The 19,345-nt window shown below is 44.6% G+C and overlaps 1 protein-coding gene across 1 annotated transcript in view; it reads left to right on the top strand.

Annotated features, from left to right (window-relative positions):
- Positions 1 to 19,345, top strand: part of VAPA (VAMP associated protein A) — a 63,860-nt gene that overhangs the window by 19,679 nt on the left and 24,836 nt on the right. The window contains exon 2 of the mRNA XM_077270192.1: positions 2,663 to 2,815. Coding sequence (XP_077126307.1) covers positions 2,663 to 2,815 — 153 coding nt within the window. The remainder of the gene's footprint in view (positions 1 to 2,662; positions 2,816 to 19,345) is intronic.

The following is a 19,345-nucleotide window of genomic DNA, read 5'->3' as shown; positions in this document are numbered from 1 at the left end:
ACCCCACCTGCCACTGCCACAGGGCAAGAGCCGGGCAAAGAACCAGAATTGGCGCATCTAATACATGCTCCTTTTCTGGGTGGCTGCGGGCTGCTGTTTTTAGGCTGGGGTGGCCAATATTCATGGCCCCTTACCACCCTGAGAATACCAGCCCCCAGCTGCTGTCTGCTTTAGCGAGGCTGGTTGTCAAAAAATGAGGGGACCCCACACCGTTTTTTAAAATGATTTATTTAAATAATTAAAAAGAACAGTGTGGGGACCCTTCACTTCTTGATAACCAGCCTTGCTGACAGCTGAGAGTTTTGCCTGGCTGGTTATCAAAAATACAGGGGGAATCAACACAGGGTTTTGGTTTTTTTTAATTATTTGCATTGCAGGAGTGACACTGACTGAATATACACATCAGCCGCTCCTGCTCTCACTGTTATTAGCTGCAGCAGGTGTCGGATGATGGGAACAGTAGTCCCATCAGCTGACACGAGTGACTGGAGGTAAATTTTATATCTCCTATCACAGCTGAGCACTCTCGCTGTCTTGAAAGCGTGGGAACCGCGGCTCTGATCGGCCGGGATGGTTTCACGGCCGATCAGAAGCAGTGTTTGCCGTGCTGTCATGCATATGACAGCGTGTCAAGCACTGTATTGTCAGGCCCCCCCGTTCAAGTGAATGGGGTTTGGGTCCGCTGCTCAGTGTCTCTGCTGGTTAACAGGCTGTATGGATGCATCATGCAACCATGCAGCCTGCAATCTAGAGGTAGCAGAGCAGAGTGTGAGGTCACAGCCTGCTGTTCTTGACTTTTCTGCAGCAAATACGCTGCAAAAATAGTCAAAATGCGCATTTGCAGCGTTTTTTCACCATCCATTCAAGTGGCTTTAAAAACGCTGAAAAAAACGCTGAAAGTGACATGCTCTATCAAAAAAATGCTGCAATGCACAAAATCCTGATGACAAAAAAAGTGTGTGCATGAGATTTCTGAAATCTCATAGGCTTTGCTGGTACTGTGAAAATTAGCATAAAAAAGCAGCAAAAACGCCCTGTGTGAACTTACCCTTAAAATTGCCAGGATCAGATCACTGGGAGAAAAGTAAAGGTACCTTCACACTAAACGATATCGCTAGCGATCCGTGACGTTGCAGCGTCCTGGCTAGCGATATCGTTTAGTTTGACACGCAGCAGCGATCAGGATCCTGCTGTGATATCGCTGGTCGTTGAACAAAGTTCAGAACTTTATTTGGTCGTCAGACTGGCGTGTATCGTCGTGTTTGACACCAAAAGCAACGATACCAGCGATGTTTTACACTGGTAACCAGGGTAAATATCGGGTTACTAAGCGCAGGGCCGCGCTTAGTAACCCGATGTTTACCCTGGTTACCAGTGTAAAATGTAAAAAAAACAAACAGTACATACTCACCTTCGCGGCGTCCGCTTCCCACACTGACTGAGCGCCGTAAAGTGAAAGTGAAAGTACAGCACAGAGGTGACGTCACCGCTCTGCTGTTAGGGCCGGCGCTCAGTCAGTGCAGGAAGCGGACGCCGGGGGACGCGAAGGTGAGTATGTAGTGTTTTTTTTTTTTTACATTTTACGCTGGTAACCAGGGTAAACATCGTGTTACTAAGCGTGGCCCTGCGCTTAGTAACCCGATGTTTACCCTGGATACCCGGGGACCTCAGCATCGTTGGTCGCTGGAGAGCGGTCTGTGTGACAGCTCTCCAGCGATCAAACAGCGACGCTGCAGCGATCGGCATCGTTGTCGCTATCGCTGCAGCGTCGCTTAATGTGAAGGTACCTTTAAAGTGCTGCTCTGTTTTTACCCAGTAACCGCAGCCACATTGTAAGCTGGTACCATATTAATCCCTTTCTCCACTGATTACATTACCTGTTATCAAATTCATGTGTTAACTTTTTTTCTACTTTTCTGCTGGCATATTGTCTATACAGGCATTTAAAGGAGCACTCGCATGAAGACTTTGTGTTACTAAATCTCTGTATGTAGTGTGATACGCGTGTTACTTTTCTCACCTACTGCGATCCTCTCCAGTGTCCAGCACTGTTCTGCTCCTCTTTTCAGTGACATCACTCTTCAGATTATCCAGCGCACTCTGTGTGAGCCAGAAGTCTGATATAATACCTCGTTCTGACGCTTCATAGACTTGCATTGTAAAAGCCACTTCTGGGTCACACACGGCGCAGCGGTACCGGGAGACTGAAGAGTGGTGACGCGATGACCCTGGAGGTCCTTTCCACCTCTAACATTCCATAATGTCACTGAGGAGCAGGACAGAGCTGGATACTGGAGAAAGTGGCGGTAGGTGAGTATATGATTGCACATTCACAGATTAAATTTAAAAAAAAAAATCTTCATGGAGTGCTTCTTTAAGGAAAGTAATAATCACCCTCCCCCACCTGCATCAGCATAGACCAACACAAGAAATATTAGGGTGTTTTTGAAGACACAGGTTTCATACACAAGTCTCTAAACATCCTGTTGTAGTTTGATGCAATAAATCTACCTTCATCTGGGCTAAACTCATATGCCCTATGCCACATTTTGAGTTTGTTTTTTAGGCAGAGAACTGATGGAGGGATTAAGTTCCCCCAACAGATTTTGTGATCAAGGATTTTCTCTATGGGATTTTAAACTTTGTGCTTTTATGTCTTTAGGTCCATTTACAGATGTTGTCACCACAAACCTGAAACTGCGAAATCCATCTGAGAAGAAAGTATGTTTCAAAGTTAAAACTACAGCACCACGACGCTACTGTGTAAGGCCAAACAGTGGCACTATTGATCCCGGGGCCACAGTGACAGTTTCAGGTATTGTTTCTGAAAGAGTCTCATGATTCTGCCTTAAAAGGTCTTTGTACTTCGATGTATAAATTACCTATTTCATGTTTTCTAACCAGTGGTTACTAATCTTCATTTTCAAATCCTTCTTTCCTTGCTGTAATAGAAATCCGCCCTCCATGCACTAACTTTCTTGGAAACACATGGTTGACTTGTCATATAGCAGCCAATGTGGGAAGGCAGAGAGCAGTAGACTGGATTAATGATTGAGGGAGTTGACACCATGACCCAATGACAGATCCATAACACTACTGACACCTATTCTATGGAGTAATATAATAGCGGGGTCTGTCTGGATCCACTAAGAAATCCGTCATTTTACCAGAAAAAATAGCTCTGCACAGACTTTTTTTTTTTTTTTTTTTAAATTTGCTAATTGTCACTTTCTGACTGAGCTTCTGATGCCAATAAAACCCCTTTTAATGTTCTTTTCATATTGAAGTTAGAATCTTTGTAAGAAATTGACACAACTGACAAAACGTCTCTGCAGCATGTTTTTTTTTTTTGGAGCTAGACAGACCTGATCATAAGTCCATAGGATACATGTTACACTATGGGTGTCGTAAATGTCATCGATCCAGTCTAGTACTTTCTGCCTACCAACGTTGGCTGCGTATACTGACTCACTTGATTGGTCCTAGTGTGGACGAAAAGTGTGAGGGGAAAAATCCACTCTCTCCTACAGCATCGCACCTTACCTCCCTTCTACAGCCTGCATTTCCCGAAGGGCTCTTGGCTTCCTCTTGTGGCAAGCATCACTTTCCAGCTGCAGCCTGTTAACGGTCACATGACAGCCCCCAATGGAAGAGGAAGCCAGGAGTCTGAGGAGGGATTCCAGCAGTAGAACGGAGCTCCAGCTGTTGTGGTTTTTACTTTTACAGACTTCCTTAGTGGGCCCAGGTTTGATCGAACATATTGGATAAATCTGAGCTCTGCTCTAATAGAGCTGATCTGAAAAGCAGCAGGGAAACATCACCTTTGGTTTTTGACATGCTTTTCCTTTTTAGTGCATGACTGGTCATGATGTCCGTTTCTACGTCCAATAGCCATGTTTAGTCTCTCAATATGTTTATGCTTTTATGACTTAGTGCTGTGTCATTGAATTAAAGGGGTTCTCATGAAGACAGCCCTCATATGTTGTCCTTTTATGTCTCCCTATTGTGGCACCCCTTTATGGACCATAATGCAGAGCCATTGTGTACTAACATCTCGTTTAGTCACCTTGAGCCTTCCTTGTATTACATGGATGGCCATTCAATGAAAACTGCTGGTGCAATGCCGGTCACAGCTAGTCTGCAAGATCTGCTGGGAGCACATGGACACGTCAATCACAATTCTGAAAGGTTTCGCCTCTGATTAGACAGTGTGCAGCAGAACACAACCCTTGGTCTGTTGGGGAGGTAAAATTTGTGCCTTCTGGGTGAAGACCGATTGCCCCACTTCACCACACAACTAAACAGAGCTACTGCTAGATGCACTTTTTGGAAACTCTTGAAATGCTGTGCTATCCTGGAGTCCATGTTCAGGGTATTGATTTAAAGCATGTGCCGTAGGTAGTTTAAAGTCCTTTCTGGTGTCAGATTCCCTTTTATGTTTTTCATCTCCTAGGCAAATAGTAAAGTTTAAACTTTATTTGATGTTCTTGTGGTTTTGTGGAGTCACATGAAATTCATGAGGCAGGAAATCTCCTTAATGATCATGAAATAGAATAACATGCTGCACTAATTCAGAAAGAATATCTCATGAGAAGTAGATCTTCAAATAATTAAATGCAAATCACTACAGCCAGTTATGATTTGTCATCTTGGAGAATAATGGCTACCTTCTGTGTATGACCTGACCATTTGGCCATGTTCACACGTTGCGGTTTTTACCGCGGATCCGCAGCGTTTGCTATGCGGTTTACAGCAGGGTGGATAAAAATCAATGTTTTTTTAAAAAAATCAAAAAAATCGGATTTTTTTGATTTAAATCGGATTTTTTTGATTTAAATCGGATTTTTTTCAATAAACTGCTTTTTGAGGAAAATATTTTACCATCCAAAGGTTCTTCCATCATGAGATAAAGCTGAGTTGTTTAACTCAGTAGAACAAAGGCTGTATATGTGTAACATTCACAATGCCATGCTCTTCCAGAGGTTTCTGTAGGATGCTGACTATCCAACAAGTTTGGGCATGTCAACTGAATGGAAAAAGAAACTAAACCAAAAGTGAAACCAAGCTAGAAGTGTGGAATTAAAGGGGCAGTATGAACAAAATGTGGAGGCTATTAATAGTTTATACAATTAAGACATGCTGCTTTTAAACACCTACCTATTGCCATATAGTAAAACAAAAAGATTTTTACTTACTTTGGGGTCCCCCCCTCACCCTGGCGTTAGATCGTTGCCCCTAGTTTCGTCCGTGTAACTATGGGCGCACATGCGCACTGCTCTCACTTCTCATTTTAATCGTGATTTATATTAAAAAAAAACCTTTTGATTTAAATCAGTGATTTAAATCATGATTAAAATCATGATTTAAATCGATCCGATTTAAATAGAAAAAAATCTTTTGATTTAAATCGTGATTTAAATCATGATTTAAATCGGCGTGATTTAAATCAATCCACCCTGGTTTACAGTACCATGTAAACCTATGGAAGACCAAATCCGCTGTGCACATGCTGCGGAAAAAAACACGCGGAAGCGCAGCGTTGTTTTTTCTGCAGCATGTCGATTCCTTGTGCGGATCTGCAGTGTTTCTGCACCCATTGACTTGCATGGAGTCGGGCACATCCACAGCAAAACCGCAGATGTAAAAAAGATGTGCGGTTTAGCTGCGGGTGAAACACTGCAGATCGGGAGGGGGGAGTGTGTGTGGGGCTCTCGGGGGTCTGTGCGGGGCTGTGTGTTTGTGTGCGCGTGCTGGCATCGTCCGATGGGACTACAAGTCCCATCAGGCTATGCCTGCTGCAGTGACAGTGATTGACACATTAGCCAATGATGGGACAGTAGTAGTCCCATCATCCGGCTAATGTGTTGAATGTAAAAAAACAAACAAACATATAACATACAGCAGAACATACAACATATGACAGAACATATAGCATACAACATATAACAGTAAATACAACATATAACATACAACAAATGACAGAACATACAACAGTACATAAAACATATAGCATACAACAGTACGTGCAACGGTACATACTCACTATCACCTTGTCACCTTGATCCTCGAAGCCAGTGTCACCTGTAAAAAATATTAAAATAATAAACACTATACTCCCACGACGATCTCCGATGGAGAGCAGCAGCATCAGCTGATGCGACCGTTCTCCAGGGGCTCCAGGAATACAATGACAGAAGGTATCCTTCCGCACTGTATTCCTCCGCCATTGTAAAATTAGTCCCTAGTCTCACTTGTGGCACTGCTGTGTGAGAAATTTCCCACGCAGCATTGCCATAAAGTGAGACCCTGAACTCTGGTATCCTCAGTGATACACATCAGGAGCCATTGTCTCCTGTCAGTGTGTCACTGAAGGTCTATAGAGCAGTGACATCACCTGATGCCACTGTTCTATAGGAGAGATCGTCGTGGGACACTCGTTATTAATTGGACTGCGTCGGACAGGGAGTATACGGTGTATTATTTTTAATTTTTTGCAGGCGCTCGAGTATCGTAAGTATGGTTAAATTAAGAATAATAAAATACTTTATTCTGGCTGTGTGTGTGTATATATATATATATATATATATATATATACATACACACACACACACACACACACACACACACACACACACACACACACACACACACACACACACACACACACACACACATATATATATATATATATATATATATATATATATATATATATATATATACATACATACACACTCACTGGCCACTTTATTAGGTACACCTGTCCAACTTCTTGTTAACACTTAATTTCTAATCAGCCAATCACATGGCGGCAACTCAGTGCATTTAGGCATGTAGACATGGTCAAGACAATCTCCTGCAGTTCAAACCGAGCATCAGTATGGGGAAGAAAGGTGATTTGAGTGCCTTTGAACGTGGCATGGTTGTTGGTGCCAGAAGGGCTGGTCTGAGTATTTCAGAAACTGCTGATCTACTGGGATTTTCACGCACAACCATCTCTAGGGTTTACAGAGAATGGCCCGAAAAAGAAAAAAAATCCAGTGAGCGGCAGTTCTGTGGGCGGAAATGCCTTGTTGATGCCAGAGGTCAGAGGAGAATGGGCAGACTGGTTCGAGCTGATAGAAAGGCAACAGTGACTCAAATCGCCACCCGTTACAACCAAGGTAGGCCTAAGAGCATCTCTGAACGCACAGTGCGTCGAACTTTGAGGCAGATGGGCTACAGCAGCAGAAGACCACACCGGGTACCACTCCTTTCAGCTAAGAACAGGAAACTGAGGCTACAATTTGCACAAGCTCATCGAAATTGGACAGTAGAAGATTGGAAAAACGTTGCTTGGTCTGATGAGTCTCGATTTCTGCTGCGACATTCGGATGGTAGGGTCAGAATTTGGCGTAAACAACATGAAAGCATGGATCCATCCTGCCTTGTATGGAGCATCTTTGGGATGTGCAGCCGACAAATCTGCGGCAACTGTGTGATGCCATCATGTCAATATGGACCAAAATCTCTGAGGAATGCTTCCAGCACCTTGTTGAATCTATGCCACGAAGAATTGAGGCAGTTCTGAAGGCAAAAGGGGTCCAACCCGTTACTAGCATGGTGTACCTAATAAAGTGGCCGGTGAGTGTGTATATATATATATATATATATATATATATATATTAGATGGCAGCCCGATTCTAAAGAATCGGGAGTCTAGAATCCATATATACTTTATTTATTCAAATGTAAGAATAATACAATTAATAAATAATAGTAAGAAAACAAAAAATGGCTGCACTCACCAGCTCTTGACAATTCTTGACAGTACGGCACATTTCTGATTGGTCGCTCGCGGCAGGCGGTAACCAATCAGAAAAGTGCCGCGCACCACGAAGGCATATATCTTTGTCCACCCTGAGCGGGTGTAGGACGCTGGTGACGTCACTTATCTCCGGACATTATCTCCGGACAAAGCCACGGAAGTTGGCACAAATTGCCGGAAGTAGTATTCTAGGCAATTATATATTAGATTTTAATGTGATCAGTGTTTACCTTTGAACGTTTATATTGTATTGTCCTGTCACCAGCCATGTGTACGATTATCGGCCGAAAGCCTCTCTGGAACCAATAATCACCCCATGTAAAGGTATCTTTATAAGTTAAAGATTCAGAATACTATGACTTTTTTCATATCCTGAACAGTCAAGTTTTTTATGAACCGTTAAGGTTTTCTGGTTGAAGTAAAAAAAACTCTAAGTGTTTACAGTTTGAAACCATAAAATGTTGAAAAATTATGTCATTCTTGAGTATATCACTCAATGGTGCTCATAAACGTGTCAAATTTGATCTATAATATACTTTAATATACGTTACTTTAATCTTTAATATACTTAAGAACAGGGCCCCAGACATCACACAGGGGGTCTGAAACACCGCACAGTGGTCCAAAATATCGCTGTGCTCTGCCTGGGGCCCCATATGCTGCCTGGGGCCCCTGTGCTCTGCCTGGGGCCCCATATGCTGCCTGGGGCCCCATATGCTGCCTGGGGCCCCATATGCTGCCTGGGGCCCCTGTGCTCTGCCTGGGGCCCCATGTTCTGCCTGGGGCCCCTGTGCTCTGCCTGGGGCCCCTGTGCTCTGCCTGGGGCCCCATATGCTGCCTGGGGCCCCATATGCTGCCTGGGGCCCCATATGCTGCCTGGGGCCCCTGTGCTCTGCCTGGGGCCCCATGTTCTGCCTGGGGCCCCTGTGCTCTGCCTGGGGCCCCTGTGCTCTGCCTGGGGCCCCTGTGCTCTGCCTGGGGCCCCTGTGCTCTGCCTGGGGCCCCTGTGCTCTGCCTGGGGCCCCTGTGCTCTGCCTGGGGCCCCTGTGCTCTGCCTGGGGCCCCTGTGCTCTGCCTGGGGCCCCTGTGCTCTGCCTGGGGCCCCTGTGCTCTGCCTGGGGCCCCTGTGCTCTGCCTGGGGCCCCTGTGCTCTGCCTGGGGCCCCTGTGCTCTGCCTGGGGCCCCTGTGCTCTGCCTGGGGCCCCTGTGCTCTGCCTGGGGCCCCTGTGCTCTGCCTGGGGCCCCTGTGCTCTGCCTGGGGCCCCTGTGCTCTGCCTGGGGCCCCTGTGCTCTGCCTGGGGCCCCTGTGCTCTGCCTGGGGCCCCATTGCTCTGCCTGGGGCCCCATATGCTGCCTGGGGCCCCTGTGCTCTGCCTGGGGCCCCTGTGCTCTGCCTGGGGCCCCTGTGCTCTGCCTGGGGCCCCTGTGCTCTGCCTGGGGCCCCTGTGCTCTGCCTGGGGCCCCTGTTCTCTGCCTGGGGCCCCTGTTCTCTGCCTGGGGCCCCTGTTCTCTGCCTGGGGCCCCTGTTCTCTGCCTGGGGCCCCTGTGCTCTGCCTGGGACCACTGTGCTCTGCCTGGGGCCCCATATGCTGCCTGGGGCCCCTGTGCTCTGCCTGGGTGTAGGACACTGGTGACGTCACTTATCTCCGGACATTAGCTCCGGACATTAGCTCCGGACATTAGCTCCGGACATTAGCTCCGGACATTAGCTCCGGACATTAGCTCCGGACATTAGCTCCGGACGTTGGCACAAATTGCAGGAAGTAGTATTCTAGGCAATTATATATTAGATGGGTGCCAGGCCTGTTCTGTTGATCTGTTTTTTTCAAAAATTCGCCGGATCCTGCTTGATGGATAGATGTAGATAGATATATGGATAGTTAGGCTACTTTCACATATCAGTTTGTTTCGTTTCATTCAGGCAGGATCCGTCGAATTTTTGAAAAAATGGATCTGTTGCAAATAGTGAAAAACGGATGCGACTGATCTGTTTTTTTTTTTTTTTTTTTTTTAGAAAGAGAATGGAAGATGTGCATGATTTCAATGGCAAAAATGCATGAAAAACCGGATTCATCATTTCACATCTCAGTTTCATAAATGTTTTGCTGGATCTGTCGCTGTGCGTTTTTTCGCAAGACAGAAAAAACTTTCCTCTGTACGTTATTACCGTCCGCCGGAAAGTTTTTTTTTGTTTTTTTTTTACGGATCCAGCAAAAACCTGATGTGTGAAAGTAGCCTGTCTGTCTGTCTGTCTGTCTGTCTGTCTGTCTGTCTGTCTGTCTGTCTGTCTGTCTGTCTGTCTGTCTGTCTGTCTGTCTGTCTGTCTGTCTGTCTGTCTGTCTGTCTGTCTGTGTGTGTAATGGAGTGTGGGTTGGACAAATGTAAAAGAGGAGGTTGGACAAGACATGACAACACAAATCTTTTTTTTTTTTTTTTTTGGTTCAATACTACATCTTTATTTAGCTTTCGAAAACCGCATCAAAACCACGCAAAAAACGCATCAAAAACGCACTTGCATTTTCTGCGAAGAGCTGCGGATTTAGTGCAGAAAAATCCGCAGGCAAATCTGCAACGTGTGCACATACCCTTTGTATCCTCTACATGCTTTTTTTTCTATCCTATAGACGTCACTATACTGAGGGGAAAATAAGTGTTTGATACACTGCTGATTTTGCAAGTTTTCCCACCTACAAAGAATGGAGAGGAATGTAATTTTTATTGTAGCTACACTTCAACTGTGAGACAGAATATAAAAATAAAATACAGAAAATCACATTGTATTATTTTTACATCATTGCTTGGCTTTTTATTGAATAAAATAAGTATTTGATACCTTGCCTTTTTTGCAGTTACAGAAGTCAAACATTTTCTGTAGTTCTTGACCAAGTTTGCACACACTGCAGCAGGAATTTTGGCCCACTCCTCCATATAGATCTTCTCCAGATCTTTCAGGTTTTGGGGCTGTCGCTGGGCAACACTAAGTTTTAGCTCCCTGGAAAGATTTTCTATTAGGTTCAGGTATGGAGACTGGCTAGGCCTCTCCAGGACCTTGAAATGCTTCTTACGGAGCCACTCCTTAGTCTCCCTGGCTGTGTTTTTCAGCTTATAGTCATACTAGAAGATCCAGCCACAACCCATCTTCAATGATCTTACTGAGAGAAGTAGGTGGTTGGCCAAAATCTTGCGATACATGACCCCATCCATCCTCCCTTCAATACGATGCAGTCATCATGTCCTTTTTGTAGAAAAGCACCCCCAATGTATGATGTTTCCCCCACCATGCTTCACTGTTGGGACGATGTTCTTTGGGTTGTACTCATCCTCCTTCTTCCACCAAACATGGCGAGTAGAGGTGATACTAAAATGTTCTATTTTTGTCTCCTCTGACCACATGACCTTTTCCTATCTCCTCTGGATCCTCCAGATGGTCATTGGCTAACTTCAAACGGGCCTCGACTTTTGCTGGCGTGAGCAGGGGAACCTTGCAGGCGGTGCAGGATTATAATCCATTACGGCATAGTGTGTTAAGAACAGTAATGTTTGAGACGCTGGTCCCAGCTCTCTTCAGCTCACTGAATAGGTCCTCCCGTGTAGTTTTGGGCTGATTCCTGACTTTTCTCAATCAGATTCCTTACTCCACGAGGCGATATTTTGCATGGAGCTTTAGACAGAGGAAGATTGCCAGTCATCTTGGGTTTCTTCCATTTTCCAATAATTGAGCCAACAGTTGTTGCCTTCTCACCAAGCTGCTTTCCTATTGTCCTGTAGCCCATTCCAACCTTGTGCAGGCCTACATTTTTGTCCCTGGTGTCCTTACACAGCTCTTTCGTCTTGGCCGTGGTGGAGAGGTTGGAGTGTGATTGATTGTGTGGACAGGTGTCTTTTATACAAGTAATGAGTTCAATCAGGTGCAATTAATACAGGTAATGAGTGCAGAGTAGGAGTTTTTCTTTAAGAAGCCCTAACAGGTCTGTGAGAGCCAGAATTCTTGGTGGTTGGTACTTATACTTATTTCATGCAATAAAATGCAATTTAATTAACTCCTTTCTGACATCTGACATAACATTCCGTCCATGTGACCTGGGCCTATCTGACCAGGTATGGAATATTATGTCATCGTGATCGGCCGCACCCACAGGGGGGGGTGGGGGATTGCGTGGGTGATCGCCGCCGGGTGTCAGCTGATTCTGACAGCTGACACCCGGCACTAGGTGCCAGGAGCCGTCACAGACCGCTCCCAGCACTTTAACCCCCGAAATGCTGTGTGACATCAACCCTACAAATATGAACCACACCTGACGTCGCTAAAGGGCAAGTGGGAAGAGCCGGGCAAAGCGTCAGAAATGGCGCATCTAATAGATGTGCCTTTTGTGGGCAGTTGGCGGGCTTCTATTTTTAGGCTGAAGGGGGGTCAATATCCATGGGCCCCTTACCAGCCTGAGAATACCAGCCCCCAGCTGTGACCTTTTAGCAAGACTGGTTGTCAAAAATAGGGGGGTAGCCCCACTCTGTTTTTTAAAATTATTTAAATGATTAAAAAAGAAAAACAGCGTGGGGACCCCTCTACTCTTGATAACCAGCCTTGTTGAAGCTGACAACTGAGGGTTGCAGCCCCCAGCTGTGAGTTTTGCCTGGCTGGTTATAGAAAATGCAGGGGAACCCATGCCGTTTTTTTCATTTATTTATAGCGCAGGCGGCGGCTGATGAATACCCTTATCAGCCACTCCTGCTGTCACTGTTATTAGCAGCAGCAGGGGTAAGCTGATGGGAGTAATAGTCCCATCAGCGGCCGCCTGCTGTCGTCTTTTATCACTTAAATGTAATTCTCAACATTCTCCCCTGCTTGCGCCGATCGCCTGCAGAGCAGGGGAGAATGATAACAGCACTCGGCAACAGAGAACAGCGGTTACTGTAACTCTTCTTCCTCTGAGCCGATGCATGTCACACAGATGACATCCATGTGTGCTATGCATATGCACGTGTGCGGGACATTTTGTGGCCCGTGCTGACATTAAAAAACAGACATGTCGGCGTGTTTTGCCCACAGACACAAGGTCCGTGGAAACACACTGACATGTGCACAGGCCCATTCACTTGAATACGCAAATGTATGGCAAAGTAGTACTGTACAGCCACATATGGAGTATTGCCACATTCAGTAGAAATTTTGGTGCCATTTTTACCCACTTTTTGTGTGAAAATTTTAAATTTTGGTTTTAAAAATGTAGTTATATTGTCTTCACTTCCCAATGGTTAAAAATTCTGTGACACTCATGGTGCCAATATGATCGCTGCACCCCTAGATGAATTCGCTGAGAGGTGTAATTCGTAAAATGGGGTCACTTATGGGGGGATTCTGCTGTTTTGGCACCTCATAGGCTCTCACAGTGGGTTTTGGCACCTGCAAACCATAACAGTAAAATCTGGCGCTCCTTGCCTTCTGAGCTTTGCACTGTGCCTGAAAAATATTTCCCTATTGCATGTAGGGTATTGGCACACTCAGGGAAAAAATGGACCTCGGTTTGTTGTAAAAAAAATAAAAAAATAAATTCCTATTAATCCTTAGACAAATTAAAAACTTGGGGCTAAAACATTTTAGTGGTATAAATGTAATTTTTCCTTTCTTCACCGCTCAGGGGTATAAAATTCTGTGAGGCACATGTGGTGTTAATATGCACCCCTAGATTAATTCATTGGGGTGTGTAGTTTGTAAAATAAGTTCACATATAGGGGGTTTCTGTTGTTCTGGCACCACAGGGGCTCTGACAATGTGACATGGCACCTTCAAACCATTCCAGCAAAATCTGAACTCCAATATGGCGCATCTTCCCTTCTGAGCATTGCACTGTGCTTCAAAAGTAGTATTCCCCTACATTTGGGGTATCGGCATACTCAAGAAAAATTGCACAACAACTTTTGGGGTCCAATTTCTCCTGTTACCCTTGGTAAAATAAATTGGGGGGTGAAAAGATCATTTTTGTGATTAAAAAAGGATTTTTTTTTTTATTTTTATGGCTCTACGTTATAAACTTCTGTGAAGCACGTGGGGGTTCAAAGTGCGCACCACACATCTAGCCTATAGCCTGCAGTAACCACCGATCGACCAAACCGCTGCATGACCAGCTCTACCCTCGCCTACTGTGTACTCTCACCCATCCCTTGTAGATTGTGAGCCTTCGCGGGCAGGGTCCTCTCTCCTCCTGTACCAGTTATGACTTGTATTGTTCAAGATTATTGTACTTGTTTTTATTATGTATACCCCTCCTTACATGTAAAGCGCCATGGAATAAATGGCGCTATAACAATAAATAATAAGTTCCTTTGTGGGTCTAGTTTCCAAAATGGGGTCACTTGTGGGGGGGTTTCCACTGTTTAGGCATATCAGGGGCTCTGCAAGCGCGACATGGGGTCAGATCTCAATTCCAGCCAATTTTGCATTGAAAAAGAAACGGTGCCCCTTCCCTTCCAAGCTCTTCCATACTCCCAAACAGTGGTTTACCCCCACATATGGGGTATCTGCATACTCTGGACAAATTGCACAACAAATCCTGGGGTCCAATTTCGCTTGTTACCCTTGGAAAATAAAAAAAATTTGGAGCTGAAGTAAATTTTTTGTTAAAAAAAAACAAAAAATTAACATTAACTTTTTTTTTTAACATTACAGTAATTCCTGTGAAGCACCTGAAAGGTTAATGAACATCTGAATGTGGTTTTGAGCACCTTGAGGGTTGTAGTTTTTAGAAAATACCCAAAAGTTACACCATTCTATCATCTAGACCCCTCAAAGTGACTTCAAATGTGATGTGGTCCCTAAAAGAAAAATGGTGTTGTAAAAATGAGAAATATGTTTAATTTGAACCAAAAAATAATTTTAGTTCCAAAAGTGTGCTGATGTAAAGTTAAAATGTGGGAAATGTTACTTATTAAAGTGAACCTGTCAGCAGTTTTGGCCAATATAAGATATGCAGGTGCTGGGCCTCTCTGACCTTTCCCGGCGCCTGTGCACTGCAGTAATTTCCTCTGCCCTCAACAGGGCAGATAAGTACCCCTGCGCAGGAGCGTGATGCCGGGGAGTGATGAAACAACAGGAGGGCGGCATTGCAAGAAGATGGAAGACCCGGACCTGCGACACCCATCGGACTGGACCACCTTCCCCGGGTGAGTATAATAAAACTTATTTCCAAAGACATACTGATAGGGAATTTAGATTGTGAGCCCCATCGGGGACAGCGATGATAATGTGTGCAAAACTGTAAAGCGCTGCGGAATATGTTAGCACTATATAAAAATAAAGATTATTATTATTATTATTATTATTATTCTTATCTTTCAGGTCGGACCGGGGGCTTATCTACAGCATTATAGAATGCTGTTGATAAGCCCTGAAAGGCGGTGGCCGTATCTTATATAGACCAAAACTGCTGACAGGTTCCCTTTAAGTATTTTGTGTGACATATCATATGATATTAAGGGCATGAAAATTCAAATTTGGAAAATTGCAAAATTTTCAAAATTTTTGCCAAATTTCCATTTTTTGCACAAATAAACGTAAGTCATATCAAAGAAATTTTTACCTTTAACATCAAGTACAATATGTCATGAGAAAATATTGTCAGAATCACCGGGATCCATTGAAGCGTTTTAGAGTTTTTACCTCCTAGAGGGACAGTGGTCAGAATTGTAAGGCTATGTGCATATGTAGCAGATTTTTCACGTTTTTTTTCGCTCTAAAAATGCTATAAAACCGCGAAAAAAACCGCTCACATTAAGCATCTTATTTAATAGAATGCAATCTGCATTTTTTGTGCACATGCTGCGTTGTTTCCCTGAGCGGAATCGCATTCCAGAAAAAAATGCAGCATGTTCATTAAATTTGCGGAATAGCGGGGATTCCGCACACCTAGGAATGCATTGATCTGCTTACTTCCCTCATGGGTTTATGCTCACCATGTGGGAAGTAAGCAGATCATGTGCTGTTGGTACCCAGGGTGGAGGAGAGGAGACTCTCCTCCACGGACTGGGCACCATGTAATTGTAAAAAAAAAAAAAAAAGTCTTCCCGCCTCTCAGCGGTGCACGTGGCCGCTTCCGTTCCTATAGATGGTGTGTGTGTAGAACCTGCGATGACGTCACATGACCGCGATGACGTCTCGTGACCGCGACGTCATCGAAGGTCCTGCACACACACCATCTATAGGAACGGAAGCCGCTGAGGAGATCGGCTGTCTGCGGAAGGTGAGTATAACCATTTTTTTTTATTATTTTTTTATTATTTTTAACATTCTATCTTTTACTATTGATGCGGCATAGGCTGCATCAATAGTAAAAAGTTGGTCACACTTGTCAAACACTATGTTTGACAAGTGTGACCAACCTGTCAATCAGTTTTCCAAGCGATGCTACAGATCGCTTGGAAAACGCTAGCATTCTGCAAGCTAATTATGCTTGCAAAACGCTAGTTTTCTGCGGGAATATGCATGCCAATTCCGCATGCGATATACCCGCGGCAGGAGTTGCAGAATTGCCGCGGAAATTTCTGCCGCAATTCTGCAACGTGTGCACTTAGCCTCAAGATTGGCTTGGTCATTAACATGCAAACCACCCTCGGGGGTTAAAAATCATACATTGTAATTTTCTGGTTTTTATTTTTATTTTTTGTCTTAGGTTGAAGTGTACTCAATATAAATATTAGACCACTCCATTCTTTGTAAGTGGGAAAACTTGCAAAATCGTCAGTGTATCAAATGCTTATTGTCCCCACTGTATAAGATTTTTGGGTTTATTCGATGCCAAAATTGGCATTTGTCATAGTTCCTGTTTATGTTGGATCTGCAGTACATCTGTCAGTAGACCATAAAAAATGTGAGCCATTGAAAAAGCGAGATCTCCAACATTCTGGTGATGTGAGCAGCTCAATAACCATTGGTATTCTGGGCTATTTGACACTCGGCCCTTTAAAGGGAACCTGTCACCACGTTTTTGGAAGATGGGATAAAAATAGCGTTAAATAGGGGCAGAGGTGGGCGTTACATTAGTGTGTGTGTTATGCGTTTATTACCCACCTAAGTTGCCGAAATAACTTTGCAAAGTCTCCGTTTTCGCCTGTCAATCAGGCTGGTCAGGTCACATGGGCGTGGTGTCTTCACCCAGATTTGGCGTAGTTTTCCGTTGGTGGCGTAGTGGTGTGCGCATGCCCAAAGTCCGGAATCCTCTTCCAGGGGATTTAAAATAGCGCGGTGTTCGTTATTGCATTGGTGATCGGTGGGCGCGGCCATCTTCCTTTGGCCGCGCGTGCGCAGAAGCGGCGCTCTGCTGGCCGCGGCTTCAGGAAAATGGCCGCGGGATGCCGCGCGTGCGCAGATGGATATCGCGGCGGCCATTTTCCTGAAGCCGCGGCCAGCAGAGCGCCGCTTCTGCGCACGCGCGGCCAAAGGAAGATGGCCGCGCCCACCGATCACCAATGCAATAACGAACACCGCGCTATTTTAAATCCCCTGGAAGAGGATTCCGGACTTTGGGCATGCGCACACCACTACGCCACCAACGGAAAACTACGCCAAATCTGGGGGAAGACAACGCCCATGCGACCTGACCAGCCTGATTGACAGGCGAAAACGGAGACTTTGCAAAGTTATTTCGGCAACTTAGGTGGGTAATAAACGCATAACACACACACTAATGTAACGCCCACCTCTGCCCCTATTTAACGCTATTTTTATCCCATCTTCCAAAAACGTGGTGACAGGTTCCCTTTAAGGGTACATTCCCATGTTCGGGATTTGCTGCGGTTTTGACACTACATATTTATGCAGTGTCAAAAACAGCGGCCTGATGTTACAGCATAGTGGATGGAATTTCTAGAAATCCCATGTCAACTGTGCATCTATATGCACTTGCGGATTACGCGCAGAAACTGACATATGGCGCGTCTTTCAAACCTGTAACATGTCAATCTCTTGCGGAGGCGCCAGTCTCTGCAACAGAAATGAATTCATTAGATGTGGTAAATCGGCATGGTTCAGTGAACACCTACGGATTTACCTGCGTGAATAGAATTTGGCTTTTTGGATGCAGCAAAAATCCGCTGGATCCAAAACACTGCTACTTCCTGATCATGGGCACATTGCGTATAGGGTTTGCGGAAAGTGGGGAAAGCAAAACTGATTCACTAAGTCTGTGGAACTGTAGAACATCCTGAGATCCAGGTAGACTCTTCAGACTGGTTCAGGGTTGACCAAAAGGTGACCCTTACTTCAATAACTACCCAGTACAATGGAAGCATAGGGTAGGCCATCTTGGGAGGTGATAGGAAAACCATTAGAAAATCCCAGGTATGGTTCAGTCCCGTTAGCTAACACCAGGGCACTGCGGTTAGTTGACACATGCTACCCGCTCTCAATCCACTAGAAATTCTTTGTGATATGATGGAATGGGGACTTGCTGTTACGAATGTAGCGCAAATCTTTAGCATTTTCATGATGCCATCATATCACCATAGACTAGAGACATTAAGAAACTTTACCTTATTCCAACACCTTGGAGACTCAATGGCATAAAGAACCGAACCGTTCAGAGGACCTGAGAGGTGGCAACCGAGAAGTTCTAACCGTTCTACTGTAAATTTCTGTTCCCGTTTGCTTTCCTGTATGGATGAGGTTTGCTGAATACGATTGACTCCATTGACTGGAGTGCACGCTGACCTTGAGGCTCTCAGATTTAGAACTCTTTACTAAGCATCTCTGTCCTACAGGCCAGTTCTTAAAAGTTTATTTTAGAATTAGGTTATCAAGTGGTGCTGTACAACCATCGTGATCTTTGGATAATAAACCTGGTAGGGTGATTAGAGGCGATACATGTGAGGTCTATGAAAGGAGTTTGCTCTTCCAGTGTGAGTTTTTTTTTTGTCAGGGCTGTCAATGTTTACAAAGCTGCAAATGTGAAGGATTGAAGCAGTGAGGCGTCACTGGAGCAACAACGAGCTTTAGTATGAAAGTATGGCTCTTTGCTTTAAAAAAGCAAACAAACCCTGCAACCTTGGCCATGTTTTGTTTTTAACCCCTTCACCCCCGGAGCTTTTTTCGGTTTTGCGTTTTTGTTTTTTGTTCCCCTTCTTCCCAGAGCCATAACTTTATTTTTCTGTCAATATGGCCACGTGAGGGCTTGTTTTTTGCGAGACGAGTTGTACTTTTGAATGTCACCATTGGTTTTACCATGTCGTGTACTAGAAAATGGGAGAAAAATTCCAAATGCGGTGAAATTGCAAAAAAAGTGCAAACCCACACTTGTTTTTTTGTTTCCCTTTTTTACTAGGTTGCCTAAATGCTAAAACTGACCTGCCATTATGATTCTCCATGTCATTACGAGTTCATAGACACCAAACATGTCTAAAGAAAAAAAATTGTACCATTTTCCGATACCATTTTTCGTGATCTCTGATCGGGTGAGGGCTTATTTTTTGAGAGCCGAGCTGACGTTTTTAATTATATCATTTTGGTGCAGATAAGATCTTTTGATCACCCGTTATTGCATTTTAATTCAA

The sequence above is a fragment of the Ranitomeya variabilis genome, chromosome 6 (assembly GCF_051348905.1).
Source record: "Ranitomeya variabilis isolate aRanVar5 chromosome 6, aRanVar5.hap1, whole genome shotgun sequence".
Lineage (NCBI taxonomy): Eukaryota > Metazoa > Chordata > Amphibia > Anura > Dendrobatidae > Ranitomeya > Ranitomeya variabilis.
This window is presented reverse-complemented; position numbering and strand designations above follow the sequence as displayed.